Consider the following 21,771-nt stretch of genomic DNA (forward strand, 5'->3'; position numbering starts at 1 on the left):
CTGTAGTTTGAAACTTAGCTCTATATTTATGGTAAAAAAGTAAATAACATCAACTTTTAAGTAAGGGGTAACATTGTCTTTAGAGGAAAACCACTTTTTTAAAAATAAAATAAAATCATATAAATTACTGATAAATGCAACAAAAAAGTGGGGTTATTTGAATCCACTGAATTATTCTTTAGAAACATTTAAAAAATAATTTCATCATTAAAAATTTAAATTTAAAATTTAAAATTACCCTTCACTTTTCTCTTTCTCTCTCTACATTATGATTAATATTCTCTCTTTATTTTCACATTCAAAGAATTAAACACTAAGATTTCACTCTCCTTTGCATTTTTTTTGAATTTTCTTATATATATATATATATATATATATATAAAGCTTGGACTTGAGGAGGTGATGTGGCGTCACCATTTCTCATCTTTGTATATTCTCTATTATCTAATAAATAGATAAATTTTCTTTTAAATTTGCCTTTTCATCTTCTCATAATTAATTTGATTGTTATTACACAATAACAATTATGTAAAGATTTTAATGAGGCATATTCTTTGTAATGAACATCCAAGGGGGAGTGTTATGAATTTATTAAAATAAATGTAGATGTTCATAACATATATCTCTTAGTTTCTTCACTATCTCCCATTAGCAACATTTACCTTCCCTATAACTCCCACTATCTCACAAGGAATTATGATCCATAATTTTTCATTAATTTCATGGAGTGATTATGTAACTATAAAAGGATAGCTCATCTTTTTGTTTTATACACACACAATTGGAATGAATAAAATCACTCTATAATATATTCTCTCATTTTACTCTTTATCTTGCGTTGCTTCTTTATTTGTATTGCTGGCTAATAGCTTTTTTTAATTTTTTATAAGGCTGCCTAATCTTAAAAAAAAATCAATTCATATTTTTTTTTTCAGTTTCATCAAGTGTAAAGTAAGAAAAAAAGATAATACTAAATTCTTTTTTCAAAGCTGCATGAAGCGCGGTTCTATTTTCTAGTATATATATAAAGCTGAGACTTGAGAATGTGATGTGGCATCACCATTTCTCATCTTTGTATATTCTCTATTATATAATAAATAGAGAAATTTTCTTTTAAATTTGACTTTTTATCTTCTCATAATTAATTTGATTATAATTACACAATAACAATTATGTAAAGATTTTAATGAGACATATTCTTTGTAATGAACATCCAAGGGGGAGTGTTATGAATTTATTAAAATAAATGTAGATGTTCATAACATATATCCTTAGTCTCGCCACTATCTCTCATTAGCAACCTTTAGCTTCCATATAACTCCTACTATCTCACAAGAAATTATGATCCATAATTTTTCATTAATTTCATGGAGTGATTATGTAACTATAAAAGGAGAGCTCATCTTTTTGTTTTGTACACACACAATTGGAATGAATAAAATCACTCTATAATATATTCTCTCATTTTATTCTTTATCTTGCGTTGCTTCTTTATTTGTATTGCTGGCTAATAGTTTTTTTTTTGTTTTTTATAAGGCTGCCTCATCTTAAAAAAATCAATTAATTTTTTTTTATCAATTTCATCAAGTGTAAAGTAAGAAAAAAGAATTATACTAAATTCTTTTTTCGAACCCGCATGAAGCGCGGTTCTATTTTCTAGTATATATATAAAATATTATATCCAAGGTCTTGATTTTGGCTTAATTTAAGATATTTTGACTTGTTTTTGTATTTGAAGTCTTATTGTAAGATTTTTGTATCTGAATAGAAAATGTAAAGTTTCTTAACTTTTATCTTGATGATAAAATATCTGAATGAAAAATTAATTTTTTTCTTACAAATACCGTTATTAAATATATTTATTTTCTACTTAGCTCTTAGATGTTGTACTGTAATTCCCTTGATTTCAAATGTTACTTGGTATTAAATACTTAACATACATTCAATTTGAATTTTAAAACAAATTCTTTTATTATTAGATAACCACTTTTAATGTATAAATATTATGTTAAATTACAAAAAAAATAATGTTATCAAAATTATTTCTCATAAATTATATATCAGATGCTTACTTTATAAATATCTATAACATATAAAAACAATTGTACGAGAAAACACTATAAGTATATACTTATTTAAACTTCAATTATATATATATATAACACTTTCAAGGTCCTAAGTATAAAAATATTAGATTTAAGATATTTTGAGTTTATAAAACAACCAAATTACCACTTATATTCAAAAAATAAAAATAAGCATATTATTCTAACACATGCATTCATACACATTCAGACTTCAATAATATTCAGATCTATTCAAATTTCAGATAAAGAACAAACACTGCCTTGGTTTTTCTTTTGAATTCATTCTTTTAGCTTTTCTTATCATATTCATTCTTTTAGCTTTTCTTAGTATATTATTATTAGGGGTGGGCACTAGTTCTGTTCGGTTTGGTTAGGAATAAACCAAAAATTTTGGTTTGATTCGATTTGGGAATTTTACAAAATCGGTTTGGAGATTTCTATTAGGTTCGGTTTTGGTGTTAACCCATTTGTTTCTTTTTTTCTTTTTACTTATAAATTATGGAACCAAAATAATAAAAAAAATAAATCGAACCAGTTTGGTTCAACACAATCTAAACGTCAAGTAGCATTTTTTTTATTCAAAAATTATTTTTTTAGTTTTTCGGTTTAGTTTTTGGATTTAAAATTTTAAATCGAAAATCAAGCTGGAGTATTTGGTTTTATACCGAACTAGAATATTTGATTTTTTCTTAAGAAAAATATTAAACCAAACTACAAAAAATGAAGCCGGATCGATAATTTTTCTGGTCCGATTTGGTTATACCCATTCTTGATTATGATTTATATTTAAGGCTTTCTATATATAAGATTTTTTTCTTGATATTCATTGTTTGATAAAAATTAATTTCTTAATATTTATTAACTTTCATGGTTGATAAAAATTTGTTGACGTTTATTTTTTAATGGTGTGTTTTGTTCTTCTTAGCTAGTGATTCTAATTATCTGTAACTAAAAGTATTTATCTTAATGAATTGATGAGAATTTATGAAATTAAAAAAGAAAAAATAAAAAGAGTAATTAAGTAATTTAAAAAAAAATAAATAAATAATAAAATTCTTAATTAAAAAGAAGGTTTGTGAAGAAATTAGTGGGTTAAAACAAAAAAAAAAAAAAGGAATCGAACTAGTAAGCGCGGCAAGCGGCGTCTGCAATGGTCAAATAGAAAGGAAAGAGGGGGCAGAGAAATAATGATGATAATATACGGGAAAGCTGGGTAATTTAATATACTAATTACAGATCCGTTCCAGTCAGTTATTATATCTCTGGAACAGAACAGAATCATGACTGTCACTACCACCCAACGGTTTTTGGACTCTCCTGCTCCTGGGGTTCGGTCAAAGTCAAAGCTCTTTTTTTTTTTACGGTTTTATCCCATTATTTTTCTAAAGAAATATTGAATAATTATTTTTCACTTTATCTCTTCTTTATAATAAATAATATTTTTTTTTATGTTATTTTACGTCTCTTTATTTATTTGATCCTTGTGGTTTTGGCTCTGTGATTGTCGGCTCTTTTGGCGGCTAATAAGGCTGTTCAGCTTAATTAAGAGATTGAGAATGTGGTAGCCAACCAAACACTGAATGGTCTTGGGCGAACAAAAGCTAAAAGGAGAACTCATAATCACTGCAGATCCGAATCTGACTTTCAAGAAAGTTTTCATATAATATCGTTTTTTAAAATTTTTTTAGAAATTTTGGACATGGTCAAAAGCGATTTCGCAGATTTTTTTTTTTTTTGGTGTAAATTTGATTTTCATAAGAAAGATCATTCCCACGATATGCATATACAAATACATTTGCGATCTGCAAATCCGATTCTATTTCTCCCAAGATTATTTTTCATACTAAATTATATTCTTGCGGTTTAGCGAAATATATTCACCTTTCAGTGTTACAAAGGAGCATTAATTATGATCATCAATTATTAGCATTTCTAATTCATATTTAGGGCCAATTTGATAATGCTATAGTTTTTAAAATAATTCTAGTTAGTTATCTTGTTCAAATAATCAATTGTAAAAAAATTAATAAAATATTTGATAAAATTTATTTTAAAAAGTATTATGAATTTTAAAAACAGTCATATATATTTAATAAATCTCACTTGTTAAAATATTATAAGAACACAAATGACGGAAATATATATAAAGTTGAATAAAATTTATTTACACATTTAATTATATGTATATATAATATTTTTATTGTGCATATATAATAATTGATAACTAAAATAAATATTTTTATTTCATTAATTTTATTTTTTATTTTGTTATTTCAATATGATTGGTAATAAAAAATAATTTATTTAAATTTAATTATTTTATTTTCTAATTGAATAAGGATAATTTTCAATTTTCATAATATACGTGAGGATAGAATTGTATTCAGTTTAAAACTGATTCTTAAAGTTAAATTTTGAAAAGATATTTGTTTCCTGCTTTTTAAAATCTACTGTGTGCTTGGGTGATTTTTGAACAAATTTGCTTAACATCAAAATTAAGTTTCAGCTCATAATCACTTTTGAACCTCTAAAAACTTATTCTCAAATTGGCCTTTAGACCTAATAACATATATATGATAATTTATTTTTTGTTGAAGCATTTTTTTATAATTTAATCATTGAATTTATTGGTGTACAGTATTGCCAGAATGTTTTAGAATAATTCATATGAAATATTTCTAGTAGTGTATAAAGCATACATGTCATAATATTTATAATAGTATAGATGTAGAGTTTGTATTCGTTGTTACCGATCAATGGCTTGTTTAGTAATAATTGACTTTCTGAAAATATCATTGATGAGATAATTTCACAATATTAATAAATAAATGATACATTAAAATATTTTAGTAGTATGTCCTAATATTTATAGTAGTATAGATACAAAATTTGTATTCTTTGTCACTAATTAATGACCGTCCTATTAAGTGTCATGTCATTTGGAATAAAAATTCTACATTTTGACTTTGTACACATATCATGACTTATTAACAATTGGAATGGTTCTTAGACTTAGATTTTTTTTTTTTTTAAGAATTCTCATAAAAAATTTATAATATAATTAACGACTGTGTAGATGTAGATATAGAGGCACTTTCTCATTATTTTTGGTCTGTCTATCACCACAAACCTAGTAATCTCACTTCCAATAAGACGTGAGACACTGTGTCAATGAATTGAGGAAGCATATTCAAGGCACAAGGAGAGAAATAATTTATGGGATGAAGGAATACATACTTGTGTGATAAACATCGAATGAGCCGAGATCCCACCTCGAAGGATCTTGGATAATAATTTTAGGTTAAGAGGACATCCTCAGTTTAATAAAGTGAGAATGCCACTAAAATATCTCAAAAAAAAAAATAAATATTTTAATACATCAAAGATTGTATTTTTTTTAATCTATTAATATATTAAAATTTATATTTTTTGTCTGTTAATGACATTCTCACTCTATTAAAATGAGATGTACTCCTTACACAATATATATACACACATCTTTGATAAAGGATAGAAAAGCATTACTGAGCTTATGTCGTTATATTTTGGAAAGTATGAGAAAGGATCAGTAATTTTATTTTATCTTTTCATTTCACATGCTTGCAATCACATGTCACACTGTGCACATGAACATATGCTCTCAGATAGAAATGATCATTCATTTAAACAGGGAAGTATCTTTCATTGGAATTGTGATGGAGGACAGTGATATGTTTATTAATTATAACTCAATTCAAACTTCCAATAAATAAGGATAATAAATTAATAATGAGAGCAGTTTAACATTTTCATTCTCCCCTAAGGCTAATGTATAGAGGCCTCTTATGAATTTCATTGTTTTAATTAATTACTCAAGGTTTAGTTACAATATATATATATATATATAATTAAAGAGCTAATGCTAATTCATATCGGCTTCATTATAATTTGATTGTCTTAATTAATTACTCAAGCTTGCGTTCCAATATTATGCGCATAATTAACCTTTATCTAACTCATAGAAGAAGCTTACATCACAATTCAAAAACATCACACCTGGACTAGTATTCCAATGGCATGTGTATCGGTGTATGAATAGTATACTTCACACACACATATAAAAAGTGATTAACAACATTTCTTCATTAAAGATTCACATATTCCAATCTCATCACTACTCCAATTCCATAAAAAGTGACATGACCAGCTTGGGCATAAAATTATAATCGCGAGAAATTTAAATTTGACAGGAGGAATTCCACAATGAATAATTTCCAGAGAAAGAAAGAGAATTCATCTTTAATTCAAGATCCTGGGCCCATGAGTGAAGTGGTAAAATCCTCAAGCTTTCCGAATGCGTGCGTGCGTGCGTGTTCTTATTTACTACGTTAAAATTTCGAGTATCGGGAACATAGTATTTGTATAACTGGTATTGGCGGTGAATCAGGCGTTAAGGTACAACTACAACAATACACCGTGAAATGAAGTTAATTTATCAATTGTGGGTCGAAGAGCAAAGACAAACCATCGTTCTTGACTACTCGTTGTTTAGAATAAAAACATTTTAATAATATATACACAGTTCATCCAAATCCAAGTGATAAAGAAAAAGGAGTGTGGAAATAAAAGAACGGAGAGGCTGGCTTAAAGACAAGCAACCCAGCTCCAACCACACGAATATGGTCACGAAGGCTGCAAAACCAGGCAAAGGCAGGCTCCGTCAGAGCAAGCACATGCAATTGCCAGAGCTTTTACTTATTATAAAATACTTATATTATTAATCTATTCACAAAATCAAAATCCATTTTACTTTCTTTCCTTTATTTTATTTTTTCACTTCTTAAATATACCAGTCGTCAGATGGGTGTTTTGAACTCCTAGGATTTAAAATCCAGCGGTTTTGATTAAAGTAGGCATTTACTCTCAACTCTAGCGTCGAGAGTTAAAATATGTAGTGTGCCTATCAGTGTATGTACATATGTACAACAGTATCAGGTAAGCAAATGTGTGTGGTCGGCCTCGGCCCTGCATGTGATCAGTGACTGGGGAAACTTTAAGAGTTAACATGGCCAGTTGTGTTTCCCTGGACTTGCATTGTCAATTCTGTTTTAATTTATGCCAACGTTGTCCTCGAGTGTTAGTGTCTGCAGTCTGCTTTCTTTCGTACAGGAACATATCATAATGCATGATACGTCTTCTTCTTTGACCGTCGTAAATTCCGGACACGTGGCTGCATGCAATTGACTGTCACGTGTTTCCTCCATATGAACCCATACATGCATCCACCACTACGTACGGGTGAGAATGGCATTTGTGGATTGCCTTTCAGTTTCGTCTATTCTCAGTACATTGGCTTCGTTTGGTAGTTTGGTCTCACTTTTGAAGCTTGTAAGCATTAAGAACTACAGAGCTGAATAGATTCTGCAGTCCATATGAGCTGGCAATATATATCTTCTTAAATTCACTGATGTACATGTAGTAGTGATAAGTAGAAGCATATTGTTACGAGCTCCTCTCATGAAAAAAGTTTTAGGCCATTTTCTTATTTAGATATAGAGATGGACTATTATAGTCGGAATAGGATCCTCTCGATCTGATCTTGTTGGGAGAACTTAGCATAAGATTTCTAGATATCCAACCCAAAAGACTAGCCTCTTAGGTGGAGTGACCTACCACCTTATAAACCCAAGCATCTCCTCTTTACTAATCAATGTGGGACACAACTCAACAATCCCCCCCTCAGACGAAACCACCACCGGACTCCGGTCCTTTCGTCCGACACACCTGAGTTGTTCCACCACCACATTCCGGCTACTAGGGTCTAGCTCTGATACCACTTGTTGGGGGGACTTAGTATAAGATTTCTAGGTGTCCAACCCAAAAGACTAGCCTTTTAGGTGGAGGGGCCTCCACCTTATAAACCCAAGCATCTCCCCTTTACTAGCCGGAATGTGGTGGTGGAACAACTCAGGTGTGTCGGACGAAAGGACCGGAGTCCGGCGGTGGTTTCGTCCGAGGGGGGGATTGTTGAGTTGTGTCCCACATTGGTTAGTAAAGTGGAGATGCTTGGGTTTATAAGGTGGTAGGTCACTCCACCTAAAAGGCTAGTCTTTTGGGTTGGATACCTATAAATCTTATGCTAAGTCCCCCAACAGATCTCTACTGAGTTTTTAAAGATCTTTTGCCATGTATCTTTTAGTAATAGTGTATGAGTAAGATTTAACTTCTTTTACTTTTTTATTTATTAATTACCAATTAATAATTGAATTATTTGCTCAGATCAGATCAGGAGAAAATCCCGATCCAATATTATAGTCATCCCTCCCTAATCCTATTAAAACCTCTATTTCAATCATACTCCACTTAATACTAAAATATAATGTTTAATAAATAAACATCCCTTTTATTTATAAATATTTCAATTTCCAATGATTTTCTAACTCTTAAAGTTCTTCAGCCGTAATTAATAGCTCTATTTTTCTTCAAACTTTCTCTCTAAAAAACTTAAAAATACTAGCTTCCCAAAAATGAATTTAATCAATATGAAAAAAAGAAAAAAAGAAAAAGAATAAAACATTAATGTTTTTGGTCCTCATCATTAATCCATTCAAGAAAACCATTTTTATAGGTTTGGACTCCTCCTCCATGCATCAAAACAGGAGGGCACAATTAACATTTCTTGAGATAATCAGGAACAATTTTTAATTAACACAAATCAATAAATTAATTTGAATAAGTATAAATTACTCTTACCACTGGTAAAGAGACAGCTTTTGAACACTCGTCAAACTCTTGAGAAGAAAAAGAATATATCTGCAAGACTATTGCTGTAATTAGGGTCTTCAGGCTTCATTTCCAGGTCTGCACTGCATGTGGGTGTTCAGGGGTAGTTTCAGTTAGGGGTAAACTTGTAAATAAAGATAACAGGGGTTTCAATAGGCTATTAGAGGTGTGCCAACAGCACCCTTGGATGTATTTCTAGTCCAGGCTCGGAAAATAGTTGCCCAAATGTTGTGTTATTTGGCCCATGGCTTCCAATTGCTTTTATTCAACTTATTACTTCCAAGGACAGCAGAAACTCAACAGTCAACACCCATCCCAAAAGAGCAATGCTAAAGAGAGAGAAAAATAAGAGAAAGATTAGAGAAAGTGAGAGAATTTTACTCTCTCTCTCTATCCAACCTACTTTCTCTCTCTTTTTTTTTTAATACACTTTCTCTCATCTTTCTCTTTCTTTAGTATTTTTCAAAAACTAAATTGAAAAAATGGCACCTGAATGAACGCACATGTGCGGTGAACTTAAGCTGATGATTATGTTTAACACCACAAAATTTACGTTCCTAACTTCAAATGAATGCGATAATTTTGACAGAAAAAGCATACATAAATAAAATAAAATAAAGAGAGCAAACAAACGATTAATAAAGATGAACCACTAAAGATTCGTCATCAGCGAAATCGATATCACATACATATATAATATAGCTTCATGATATGTAACATATACATCTCTTTCTTCTGATAAAATTACTTGGAAACAAATTAAAAGAAACAGCATAAATTAAGTTTTCAATAACTTATCATTCATATATGGTACTCAAACTCCTATTCATGGCATAGCCTGTTGCAACCTGCTTACAGTTATCTGGCGCAACACGAGCTGTTAGGTTACCTTCAAAGCATTCTTGCAGGATCACGCGGCCGAGCTCGGACCCGGAATCGGAATCATCATCTTTGCTCAAATCCATCTTTGCCATCAACTCATTCAGTTGGTTTTTACTAATAAGTACCTTGATCCTCAAATTATTCGATGACTTTTTATTCAGACTCGTGGCAAGCTCAACGCTTTCTTGCTTCAATGGGTGCACATGCACCGGCTTGATCTTCCCACACCAACTGCCCATATATTCTATCTTCTTGCTCTGTGAATTGTGATTCTTTCTTTTTCTGCTTATTAATTTATAAGCTATTAATGAGTTCTATATATATGTGTGTGTACGTGCGTGCGTGTGAGTATTCCTTGAGTACACTCTTAATGACTCTTTATTTTATACGCAAGCGCAACTAATGACCCACGAGAAATTCATGGCCGGAACCTTCAGCCGATTGTAATAGGGTACTGTTATCGATAAAACCGTGGGTCATTAGCAACCCATATTTGAATTTTGGTAGTTTCTTACGTCTTGCAATTACCTTTCTTACGTTCATTTTCTCTTTCAGTCAATTTATAACATGCTTCATGCATTTAGATGTTCCCATACTCAACGATTAAATAATTACCTTTAGACTTTACACTATGAATAACAAGAAATTAAATAAATGGGCACGATTTTGATGATAATGCATGTGAAATGTCCTTAGATGGTAGCAGAAGTTTGTCGTATTTGGCGTGATACCCGGCGGCCAACCAAAGATGGAAACTGGAAAACGAACACCCGAATCCGATAAATAATGTAATGTGAATGGCTTTGTTTATGGGTATCATCAAGAAGATTAATTATTGTTGAGACATGTTTTCTAGATTAAAAGCAAGAAATGGACGGTTTCATGTAACAAACAATTAAACAAATGATCTTGATGTCAGAAATGAATGTGTGCATGGGCCACGAAATGCATTATATTATTATAAGATGGTATGCTATAAACAAATTATACATAAATTTAATGCGTGTGCAGAGGTAATGCGAAAATAATTCTCGATAATGTTAGCAGACATTGATTACATTCCCAAGGCCAATGCGTCTGTTAATTTTCTTCTCTACGGCTCTCTGACTCGTTATTGTCCTCAACTTACAACTCGTTATTTCTCATAAAATTTCCGAGTACAAACCGTAGGTGTATAATCAACATTGTAATCTGCAACCAGTTAATGATGCGTTGTCGAATATAAGTTAAAAATTGAGAAACGTCTAGTTACTGATTATTTAATCAGAAAGCCCTATTAATTGGTGTTCGAGCTCATCTAGAGAGACCTCATATTCAATGTTCTATTAAGAATTAAACAAATAAACGAATTAATTAAAGTAAGTTAATAAACCACTCAACCCATTTTGTTTTTATATTGTTTTATAGGAACGAAATAAACTATTCTCACAAGTCACAACATAATGACGATAAATTAATTGAAAGAATGTAAGGAAAAATTATATTGAAGGCATGGTGAAAGAATGATGAAAACGTAAAAAGAGAAATGTAACTAGTCAGGATGTGATAAAAATCAAATAATGGATGTGATTTTTAATGCTAGTTTAGAATTATACAATTTTTTTTTTTGGTTGAATGTCTTTTTCGTAAACACTGGAAATGGTTCCAAACCATATGTTAACCATGGAATTTAGTACACTAATCCCATAAGTCAAGTGACAGTTTGCAAGCTTTGATTAAAAATTAGGTGCCACGCAATAATTAGCAAGAGTGAAGGCATTTAATGTCAAAATCCTGACTAGAGTGAATGATGATGATTATAGCTGCCCCGTGTAAGTCACCACTAACTTCAACTTTCAATCAATTTTTAGGAAATAAAAAATCCTGTAATTTGGCTCCACCTTTAATTGAATTGCCTCTAAATGGAATCTTTTTCACCTTAATCAATCACCGCTATCAAGCACTTAGATATTTGAATTATTTGAGGCCTTAGGGTGTTTACGGTACTATAATTATGGGCATAATGTGTCCCTTTCTTATCGGGTATTGCAGCGCAAATGATACCGTGTTAGTGGGCGATGGTCAAAACCCAACTGTCGTTTCTCAAACTCATTGAAACCCTTTGAGGAGATAAAATTTTAATAATGGTCAAATGGCCTTCCAATAACAAAACAAAGCTTTTCATTGAAAAATCGTCGGACTGAATTTTTGAAATACAAAATTGAATTTCCCTTAAAAACATGATTTGACCGTTAAAATTTTAACACCAGGAGGCAAAAAACTTTGAGGGAGTTCCGATTATATTTAAAAAAATAAGAGGGGAATATCAATCATTCTGCTAGAACATCCTAATTAAACACTAGTTTACTGGTGAAAACTTTTGCAAATTTCTACGGAAAAAGGGTCTCTTTCATTCTGCTTGGCCCAAGACATTCGGAAGCCAATTTCATCATCACCATTAAATAAAATTTTGAAAAGGTAATGAGTACCACCGAAAGATGTTAGACATTATGCATGGCCTTATCAAACCCAAAGGATCATATATTGTATAACTTTCTTCTTGACCACTTCGCTTGTTCATTTTAAGTTCAGTCTTAATGAAATTTCTTTGAATTTGAATTACATTTGCAAATTAAGTTGCACCCATCATTCACGAATTATCTGTTACTAATTATAACAAAAAAAATAATAGCTATCATAGCAACTGGAAAGTTATAGAGAGCTAAACAAAGAAAGACAAGTTAATTCTACCGGGAAGACATTTAGATACATTTAAATAAACTTACGCATGGTCATTAGTTTGACCACGAAATTGGTTTTTAAGCTTGTAACTGGTAGAATTCGACCGCAGTTTTGATGGGTCAGCCACCGTTTTCAAGTCATGGGTTTCAATCAGAATTTGCTCTCCGTCCCGTCCTCATTAATCAAAATAATTATGTAGATGTATGAACAGCAACGTAAACAGAGTTAGAGTTAGAAAAATTTTAAAATATTGAGAGGAGATATAAAATAAATAAAAAATATTATGACATGTGTATATTTATTTTAAAAAATTATTATATAAATAATTATTATATTAAATTTAATTATAAATATAATATATTTATTAATTAGTTGTATTAACTCTCGAGTAGTTTAAAATTAGTCGCCAGGGGTTAGAGGACGACGCCGCTTTGCATGGTTCTCTTAACTTCCTTGCCAGTTGCCACTTGCTTGGCATATAGAAACAGAATCCACAGCGAATCAAAGTGGAGCCCGAAACCCCAACACTTCTCTTCTTTTAATGACGGAGTCAGCCAAAGTTTGCGGGTCCGGCAAGTCAAATTAATAATAAAAGATTAAAAGGTAAAGAATGTGTGCATGTTACATTGCGGTGGCCATTGACTATTGAAAGTGAAAACTCCTTGATGATCCCATCCGGTCAAATTAAATTAACTATACATTAATGGATGTCTCAATTGTCCCATTTTGGCTTATATATAATTATATAAGATACAGCAACGGCCAAGGGATCGTAAGCTTAACGTTCTGAATTCATCACCTGATCACGGTGGTTGCGAAGAAAAGTGGGGGCCACTCTATTATAGAAACCACAAAAACCACAAGGAGGAGATTAGATTTTCGGATAGCAGCAAAGCAAAGAATACGTGTGTCGGCTGGCTAGACATGGAGGGGCTGGTAAGGGAAACCCTCAAGAAACCTCATTACCAACTAGTCTACTACAATCTCTAAATTAACTTGTCACCAGCAAGTTCTCAAGATTCCATCACATTATATATGTAATTATGATAAAATAAAAATATCAATTACAATCTCCGTCTCTCGTAAGTAAGTGGTGATATCAAAGATCATATAGAAATTGAAATTTAGATTATGGGAAATTGTGTGTTCAAAGGATTCCGTGAAGTAGAGGAAATGATAAAAGTGGTGACATCAAGTGGTGGCATAATGGAGCTCTACGCACCCGTCACAGCTGAAAGCATAACCAACGAATTCCCAGGCCACGCCATATATCGAACACGTGACTTCCTCTCGCAACCACTTGTGCACAACGAAGAGCTTCACGCAGGGCAGCTATACTATCTCTTGCCACTCAACAAAAATTTCACTACTACCAGCACAAGATCACAAAACAACCAAAGCAACCGCAGCGCCAGCATGTCGTCATCTTCAGTCCCCGCGTCTTTGTATCGCATGTCAGTTGATAGTCAGAAGGTGTTGAACTTGAAGAGATCAGCTGACGCTGAGGTTCTGCCGAGGTATAATAGTAATAGCAGTGGGGTTTGGAAAGTGAAGCTGGTTATAAGTCCAGAGCAGTTGGCGGAGATTTTGGCTCAGGAGGCTCGAACCGAGGCGTTGATTGAGAGTGTCAGGACTGTCGCTAAGTGTGCCAATACCGTCTCTTCTTCTCTGGCCAATTCCGATCAGTGGAGTGTTTCTAGTAGTACTTGGAAGGGATCCTGTTCGTGTGAGAGGCCAGGTGTGGATATTTGATTTGATTAATTTGCACTTGTATTTATTTATTTATTACCAGTTTCTTCGTTTTCGGGTTAGAACTATAATTGTTTTGTTGTAGTAGTTCCTAGCATGCACATGAATATACGCCCTGCCATGAGGTTTAGGAGTTTCTTTTTTATTTTATTTTATTTTTTTTTAATTTTTTTAAGGTTATATCATACGCTCTGATCAGTTTGGGTTTTATTCAAGTAGGCATATATATTTATCACATTCCAAGTAGTTGATTATTGATTATCTGCTGACTATGTATCCTGTGAAATTCGTGTAAAATTAAGCATACAAAGCTTTCAATTAAGCCTATGAGGTTCTAAAGATTAATTGCATTAATCTTCTTATATGAAGTTTTGAGAAGAACATTATTGATCAGCCAAAACGAATAAAACCAAATATCTATCTAGTGGTGTGATTTGATTTTCCTTTAATTTTAATCTTTGATACCTGGAAAGTTTATTGGGTTGGAAGTGTTTTATCTCGAAGGAGAAACTTGTGTGGATTTATTTCCACATGAATCAAGGAGAAAAAAAAAAAAAAAAAAAAGAGAAAGAGAGCAGGTGAGAGTGGGATGGGACCAAGGAGAGAGAGAAAAAGATTTAAAGAGATTGTTTAGCTATTAGGATAAATTTAGTTGAGTCCCTGTTAATTGTAGAAAAAAAAAATCAAGACCAGAAGTTTGTAAAATGAATCAATTATGTCATTCAAGTCCTTGATTTCATTTCTTCATTAAAAGAGTTAACAGTACTGTAGAACATTTTAGTAAAAAACAACCAAAGCACCTTCTTATTCTTTATTTATTGATAGATGTCAATAGCTTAAACTAGCTCATATTTTTATATTAACTCAACCAATAAGCAATCTAAGTTAATGTTATAACTTACAAAAACTGTCCACATTCTTTTTACTGGTTTTGAACATACCATCAAGCTTCACTAGTGGGGTTTTAAACACAACATCCATGGATAATATCTCAACCTTATTGAAATTAAGAATTTGTCATTGTCAACGAGGAGAAGGATAGTGTAGTGTCACCTTGGGCAAGATTTTAACTCTCCATTATGTGAAAAATATTGAAGAAAATGAGATATTTCTTCTGTTTAAATTTCAGTTTACCCTGATATTGTCAAGGTGTTTTTTTACTTTTGATTTAACTAACCTACATATTTTTATTTTCATTTTCAGACATGATTCTATTATAGGTTCTTCGATATTATAATTCAAGGCATATGTTATATATTTAACAATCATTCATACTTTACAAGTGTCATAGAATTATACAATAACAAAATATATTTCAATGTATAATTCCAGAAGTCATGATTGTTTTTTTTTTTTGTACATTTTAATGGTGCTCTTTCTGTTTGAATTAGTTTATAAAATTTGACTAAAGATTTTGTTAAAGAATTTTGTTTTATGTTACTCAAATTTGTAAATCGGAGGTTAAACTTAAAACAAAAAATTGATGGGTAAAATTGTACATCAAATAACTAATATAATAAATAGGACTGTAGTTATCTTTTTTATATTTAAGTTAACATTTGCACCAAGTTTCTTAATGGAGAAATTAAACTAAGGACTTGAATGATATACATTTGAATTTAAAAGGGTTAATTGTTTTATTTTACAAACTTCTGTTCTCTGACATTTTTTCTACAAATAATAAGGACTTAACTAAAGATTACCCTGGAGGTTAATTTGCTCGAATCCAAGTGGTCTAATTGCGCACCCGGGCCCAAATAAAAGAACATTTCGCGTAGAGTCAAGATTTTTAGGTAGAGTCATGATATCTCCACCCCACATTTGTTGTGAATCCATCCAATTTTTTAAAAAATAATTATAAAAATTATACATTATTTTAAAAAAATTTAAATTAAGAAAAGATTTGAAAAATTAATTAATTAAATTTATATTAATTTACTTTTTTGTGACTTAAATTTATTTAGTATATTTGATTACAAAGATTTTTGACATAAGTTTAAATTGATTATTTTACCCTTATAAAATAAAATGATCAAAAATTTACTTTAACTTCAATATTTTTCTAATTTGTACCAAACTCATTGTTTCTAATACTACTTTATTAGAGTGATTATTGTTTTTTAATTAAACTATTATAGTGTCTTGATAGCACAATTCTCATGTAAATCATTAGGCTGTCAAATTTATGTCATTTACATGTAAGGGTAGTGAAATAATAATTAAGTTTTATTTAAAAATATTAAATTATAAGTCACAAAATTAAATACCTAAATTATTAGATATAATAACTCATGTTCTATGAGGGTAATTTTATCTTTTTATATCATAATAATAAAAAATTATATTAAAATTTATGATTAAAGATGGTCAACAAACGTAAGAAAAAAAATAATAGAATGATTTAATTGATTAACTGTACAAAATTTTTATTAATTTATATTTTTTAAGAATATTGTGAACTAATTGTAATTATTTTTTAAAAGTGAAGTGAATTTATAAAAATAGTGGGGTAGAAATATCCCTATCCTTTTAGGCAGGGCTAATTACCATTACATTTATTTACGAGAAATGATATTTGGCCCTCAATTTATTTTAATAGTCTCTATCAAACAATTATCTTTTCTTATTTCTAAAAGTACCCTGTTCATGTTTGGAATTGAGTGCAGAATGTTATACAGAGTACTCTATTTCTGACACAGAGAGGGTGCATGGTCTTATTCATGTGTCCCAAATCCCAATACTACTCTTACCAGGCGAATCAAGTGCCACTGCATCATCGCGAATGAGAATTTTTTTAACATCATCTTCATCTACGAAGTCTTTTTTCCGATTAACGATCTAACTTCTTCTTGAACCTTCTTCATTACTCTAGAATTCTTCATAAGGAACATGATGGCCCAAACCACGGTTGCTGCACTTGTACTTACGCCAGCTATAAAAACATTCTACAACAAAAGAAGTGATATGAGAATTTTGTTTATAATTCTTTAATTATGAAATGAAGTTTCTAAACATATATTGGTTTTGGAAAATTAACCATGGGCAATGGTTTGATGTGAGTATGTGATCCAAGGGTGGATCTTTCTCTTGGCAAAATTAAACGGTTGTTTAGGACCCTACTATATATAAAGGTCTCAAATTTTTCTCTAAAATTATAACTGTTAAATTATTCATTTATATTTATTAATCTTATTCTATAATAATCTTTACTCAAATAAATTATCAAATCTCTACACAATCTCTTTTTAAATTTGGAATAAAAATTTTTAATCCTATTTATTCCTACAAAATCTCTATTTAATGTTATTTCATTTAAAACTCTAAAAGTCACACATTTGTTAACTCGTTATCCATTAATATTTTTATCAATTAAAAGAAAAAGGCACGACACATTCAATGCTTTAATGCATAAGGCAAAAAAAAACACTTTCTTTAATTTTTGTTTAAGGAAAAAAATCAGCTATTTCCATTGATCATTACTATTTAAAGTTTCAATCCATCAAAATTAAAGTTTCAAATATTCAGGTTTTTTCTTTCTATTCTCTTCTTAATTAGTTGTGTTATTCAATTGTTTTTGTTTCTTTTTAAAATATTATTGTTGTTTTCTTTTATTTATCTGGCATAATTGTTTGATTATTTACTCTTCTTTCACTAAAAAAGAAAAAAATGTCTAATAGAAAATGTGCATCAAGATACAAAAAATTTGGGAAAAAAAAGAATAATAAAAAAGTTAGTTTGAGTTTTTAGTTTTGAACTCTAAAAGGAGCTCTTGATAAATTTGTCAAAAGTAGTAAAAAAAATATGAATTAGAGTGAAGAATGAGTAATTGATGAAGTTTTTCAAAATTAAAATTGATAAAAACTTATTTAAGATTAACTAAGTCACAAGAAAAGTTAAATGATTTAGCTATATTGAGAAAAATATATTAGCAAAATTAGGATATAAAAATTTGATCAATAATTATGCACCTAAGAAAGCTAGAAAAATTGATTTTAAATAAATAACTTTTTAGTAAAACTAATACATATATTTAACCTTAAATTTTTTTAAAAGGTCTAATTAAAACAATTCATTTAAGGCCCCAAAATTAGTTGAGCCACCCTTGATGTGATCCCAAGCAATTTAAATCAACTTTAAGCACATGTTCTTTGTAAAATTGAAGTAACACATCAACTATATCCCCCATGCTCTATTTTGATTATTCTTCCAAGTTGTTTGTAGAATGAATCAAGTTCTTTGTAGTTTCTTTCCATGCGACAAATCATTCTTCTAATTTTATAAGCCCAACCCATGGAAGCAATGAAAATGGAGATGAAGGAAAGTGGAGGAGAGTGATTGAGAGGAGAGAGAAAAGACAGGTAATACTTGAAAATTCAAGTTACTTTGGTGGGTAGTTTAGACATTTCAATTTAGAATACGAAAAATGGGGGCTATTCAGATAAAACGAGGAGTTTAAATATCACTATTCTTTATTCAGTCCAACATTTTATTCAAAATTGATAACGCATAGTGGGAGTTATAAGGAAGATAAAAAATAAAAAATACTAATTAAGAAAGGATTTGATTTTGAGTGAAGAATCCAATCTCATCATAAATTTAATTATATTCCTTTTTTAATTAATGTACTAATATTAGTACACGGGCATGAGCTTTTACGCACAACCAAAGTAGATCTAATGATCTACTTCCAAATGTATGGTTGATAAAAATTAATTTGCACCATATACGTGAGAGGGCTAATATGAAACATAAACAAGAACAAGGTGACTGCTACTCAACTAAGGAGTAAACAATGGTTGGTCGGAATACAATTTGTCATAACCATAATAACTAGAAATAGCTTTTCAAAAAAAAAAAAAAAGGAAATGTAATTCGTTACAACTATATGATCACATTTTGAAATATAAAGGTTGGTTTAAAAATAAATTGTCACCAAACATCACATCGCTGGGAACTACTAATGGGCCAAATGTTGAAAGGATGCTTTGTTTTACACGAGCAGATAGCCACTTACAAGCAAAAAGAGATAATCAAGATCAAATTGTTGGGGAGCAATGTAGCATCTTGAACACGTTCTGATCAACTTTTCCATGCAATATCAACTTTCACTAGCATTTGCCAAGCAATGCTGGATTGTACAATTGAATTGAAAGCAGGGGTAACATTTTCAGATCAGGATCCTTTCATAATTTAATTTTTTTCTAAGAAAAATTCACTTAAGTGATTGATGATTAATAAATTAAAAAAATAAAAGGCACTAAATCTTAGTTATATATTAAAATTATTAACATATGACACAAGATTTTTAAAAGTTCCAGACAATTTCTAATTTTTTTTCCATCAATATTATAAAGGAAACAGACGATAGCTTAATCTAAAATTACAGTAGAGTGATTCTCAAGTGTGCAAATTGACATTTTATAATATCAAATAGGATCAGAGCCTTCAAAAAAAATCTCCCCAACAAGTTTTTGGCTAAAGGATTTTACTGAAGACTTTCCTTAGTGCGCGAAATAAGATTAGACATTTGGGGTTTACAATGTTATAACGTACCAATTCTGCACTTTATAAAATTTAGACATCTACAGCTGAAAATGAGCATTTAAAAATATTTTTTAAAATTAAAGTCCTTGTGATGAGAAAATTAAAGAGACGAGTGCTGGTGTTTATAGGTAAGTTGCCATTTTGCTCGACTCATAAGAAACAAAATTTACAGATTTCACGCAATTCATTGAATTTGCACAACAATGTTTTAATTTCCTCATTTTCCCCGTTGCAACCAAGCTTCTATTATCAGTCTACGCGTTAATCCTCAAGCTACCCTACCAACCAACATTAATTTTTCCTTCATAACTCAGTTATTTTCTTAAGATATTTCAAATTATTCAATAATTTCGGCGAAGTTCTACTCATATATAGTACAGCTGATTTCATAGTTTTGGATAATGATAGATTCCTTTTGAACGGAGCACGTCCATCAATTAGAGAGGAACCAAAAATAAAAAGGTTAATTAATTTATGCATGATTAGTTAAAGTAAACAGTCAAAAGTGATTCTCTCTGTCTGTATGCGATTAATTAGTTCATGTGATTGACACGATTTAGTGCTACATTAATTATACTTTGAGTGAAGAAAACAAGATGGGATCCAGAGTAAATAATTGAACTCATTCTTGTAAATGCATGATGTTTACATACCTAGATCGACCAAGCTGTGTGTTGGTAGCAGGGCAGTGAAATTAATGGCTGTTTGCAATTATTGAAAGCGATCGAGATTTTTGGTAGAGCAGCTTTGAATCAGAACCAAGCTTTTGCTACCAGTAACGAGCCCCAGCGCAAGAGCATCTTCTCTCATTTCAACTTCTTTCCTGTGGTCCCTTATGTCCAAATTTCAATATATTCTCCACACACACACACATATATATATATAATAATAATGTAAGAATTCCCTTATAAATAATTGCCGCTTTGATCGATGTAATTCCTTTTGTGAAAGGTGATTTGCGAATATTCCCTTGTTCGTATTTGGTCCACTTCAATGAAATCTATTCGTCAGTGACCTGCAATAGAAAACCCTAACTAAGGGTGTTCTACAATCTTTGCGATGTCCATAAACTTTAATTAAGCTTGCATTCGGGAGTTGTAGCTTTAAGGAAGTGTTTGGTAAACACTTTGTAATAAAGGTTTGGAAGTTAAGGTTATTTATACGACCTCGTTATTTTTTTCTTGTTTTTAAGACTATTAACTTCAAAGTCATATTAGCACTATTATTAATTTTATTTAATAATTAGAGCTTTCATTAATTTCACCTTCAACCTTTAAAATAATAATGTTATGCTTATTCAATTGTAATATTTAATATATATCTGAAGTGGTGTATCGTCAATTGTTAATTACCATTATTTTTTTTATTAATAATTTTTACAAACTCAATCAACGTCACCCATAATAGCAATACACATAACATTACTCTTATTTAAACCATAATGCCGCAGTATTAAACGAAACTTTAGTTAGTGATTGGGAAGATGGTATAAATAGTCATTATATTTAATAGAAAAGTAGCTCCAAAATTTAATAAATTCAGGTCTATTTGACATTGAGTATTGTGGCTTAAAAGTTATAATTGTTTAAAATATGGAAACACTTTTACACTAAATGGTATAATAGTATAGTAGGTTTACGCTATTACACTATAGCGTTCCATTTATGCATGTGATTAAAACAATCAGCTTGACTACGCGATTGCTTTCGTCGAACGTAACTTGGCGTCACCCCATACATCGTACGAGTCGATGATTAATGCTTATTTTTTGTTGCTTTATGCGTTGATGTCACGATATCTATTAGCTATCTGTGATGTTACAGATTTAACAATTAAATGTACAAAAGAAATGAAAATAAAATCTGAATTAGGACTGACGTTCGTATTTTATTTTAACAACTATAGTATACTTTTCATTTTGTAGCATGTCCAAAAGTGGCAACAATATATTACAATATTAGAATAGTGTATTACACCGAAAGTATAAAAATCTCTCTGGCTTAGGGTAATTAGATTATATATACTC

The 21,771-nt window shown here is 30.5% G+C and overlaps 1 protein-coding gene across 1 annotated transcript; it reads left to right on the forward strand.

The window, feature by feature from the left end:
* Positions 1-13,583: 13,583 nt before the first annotated feature.
* On the forward strand, positions 13,584-14,204 carry LOC18048826. Its single transcript, XM_006444674.2, has one exon. The coding sequence runs from the start codon at positions 13,584-13,586 to the stop codon at positions 14,202-14,204; it is 621 nt and encodes a 206-aa protein (XP_006444737.1).
* Positions 14,205-21,771: the final 7,567 nt, after the last annotated feature.

This window comes from Citrus clementina, unplaced genomic scaffold (genome assembly GCF_000493195.1).
Source record: "Citrus clementina cultivar Clemenules unplaced genomic scaffold, Citrus_clementina_v1.0 scaffold_3, whole genome shotgun sequence".
Classification (NCBI taxonomy): domain Eukaryota; kingdom Viridiplantae; phylum Streptophyta; class Magnoliopsida; order Sapindales; family Rutaceae; genus Citrus; species Citrus x clementina.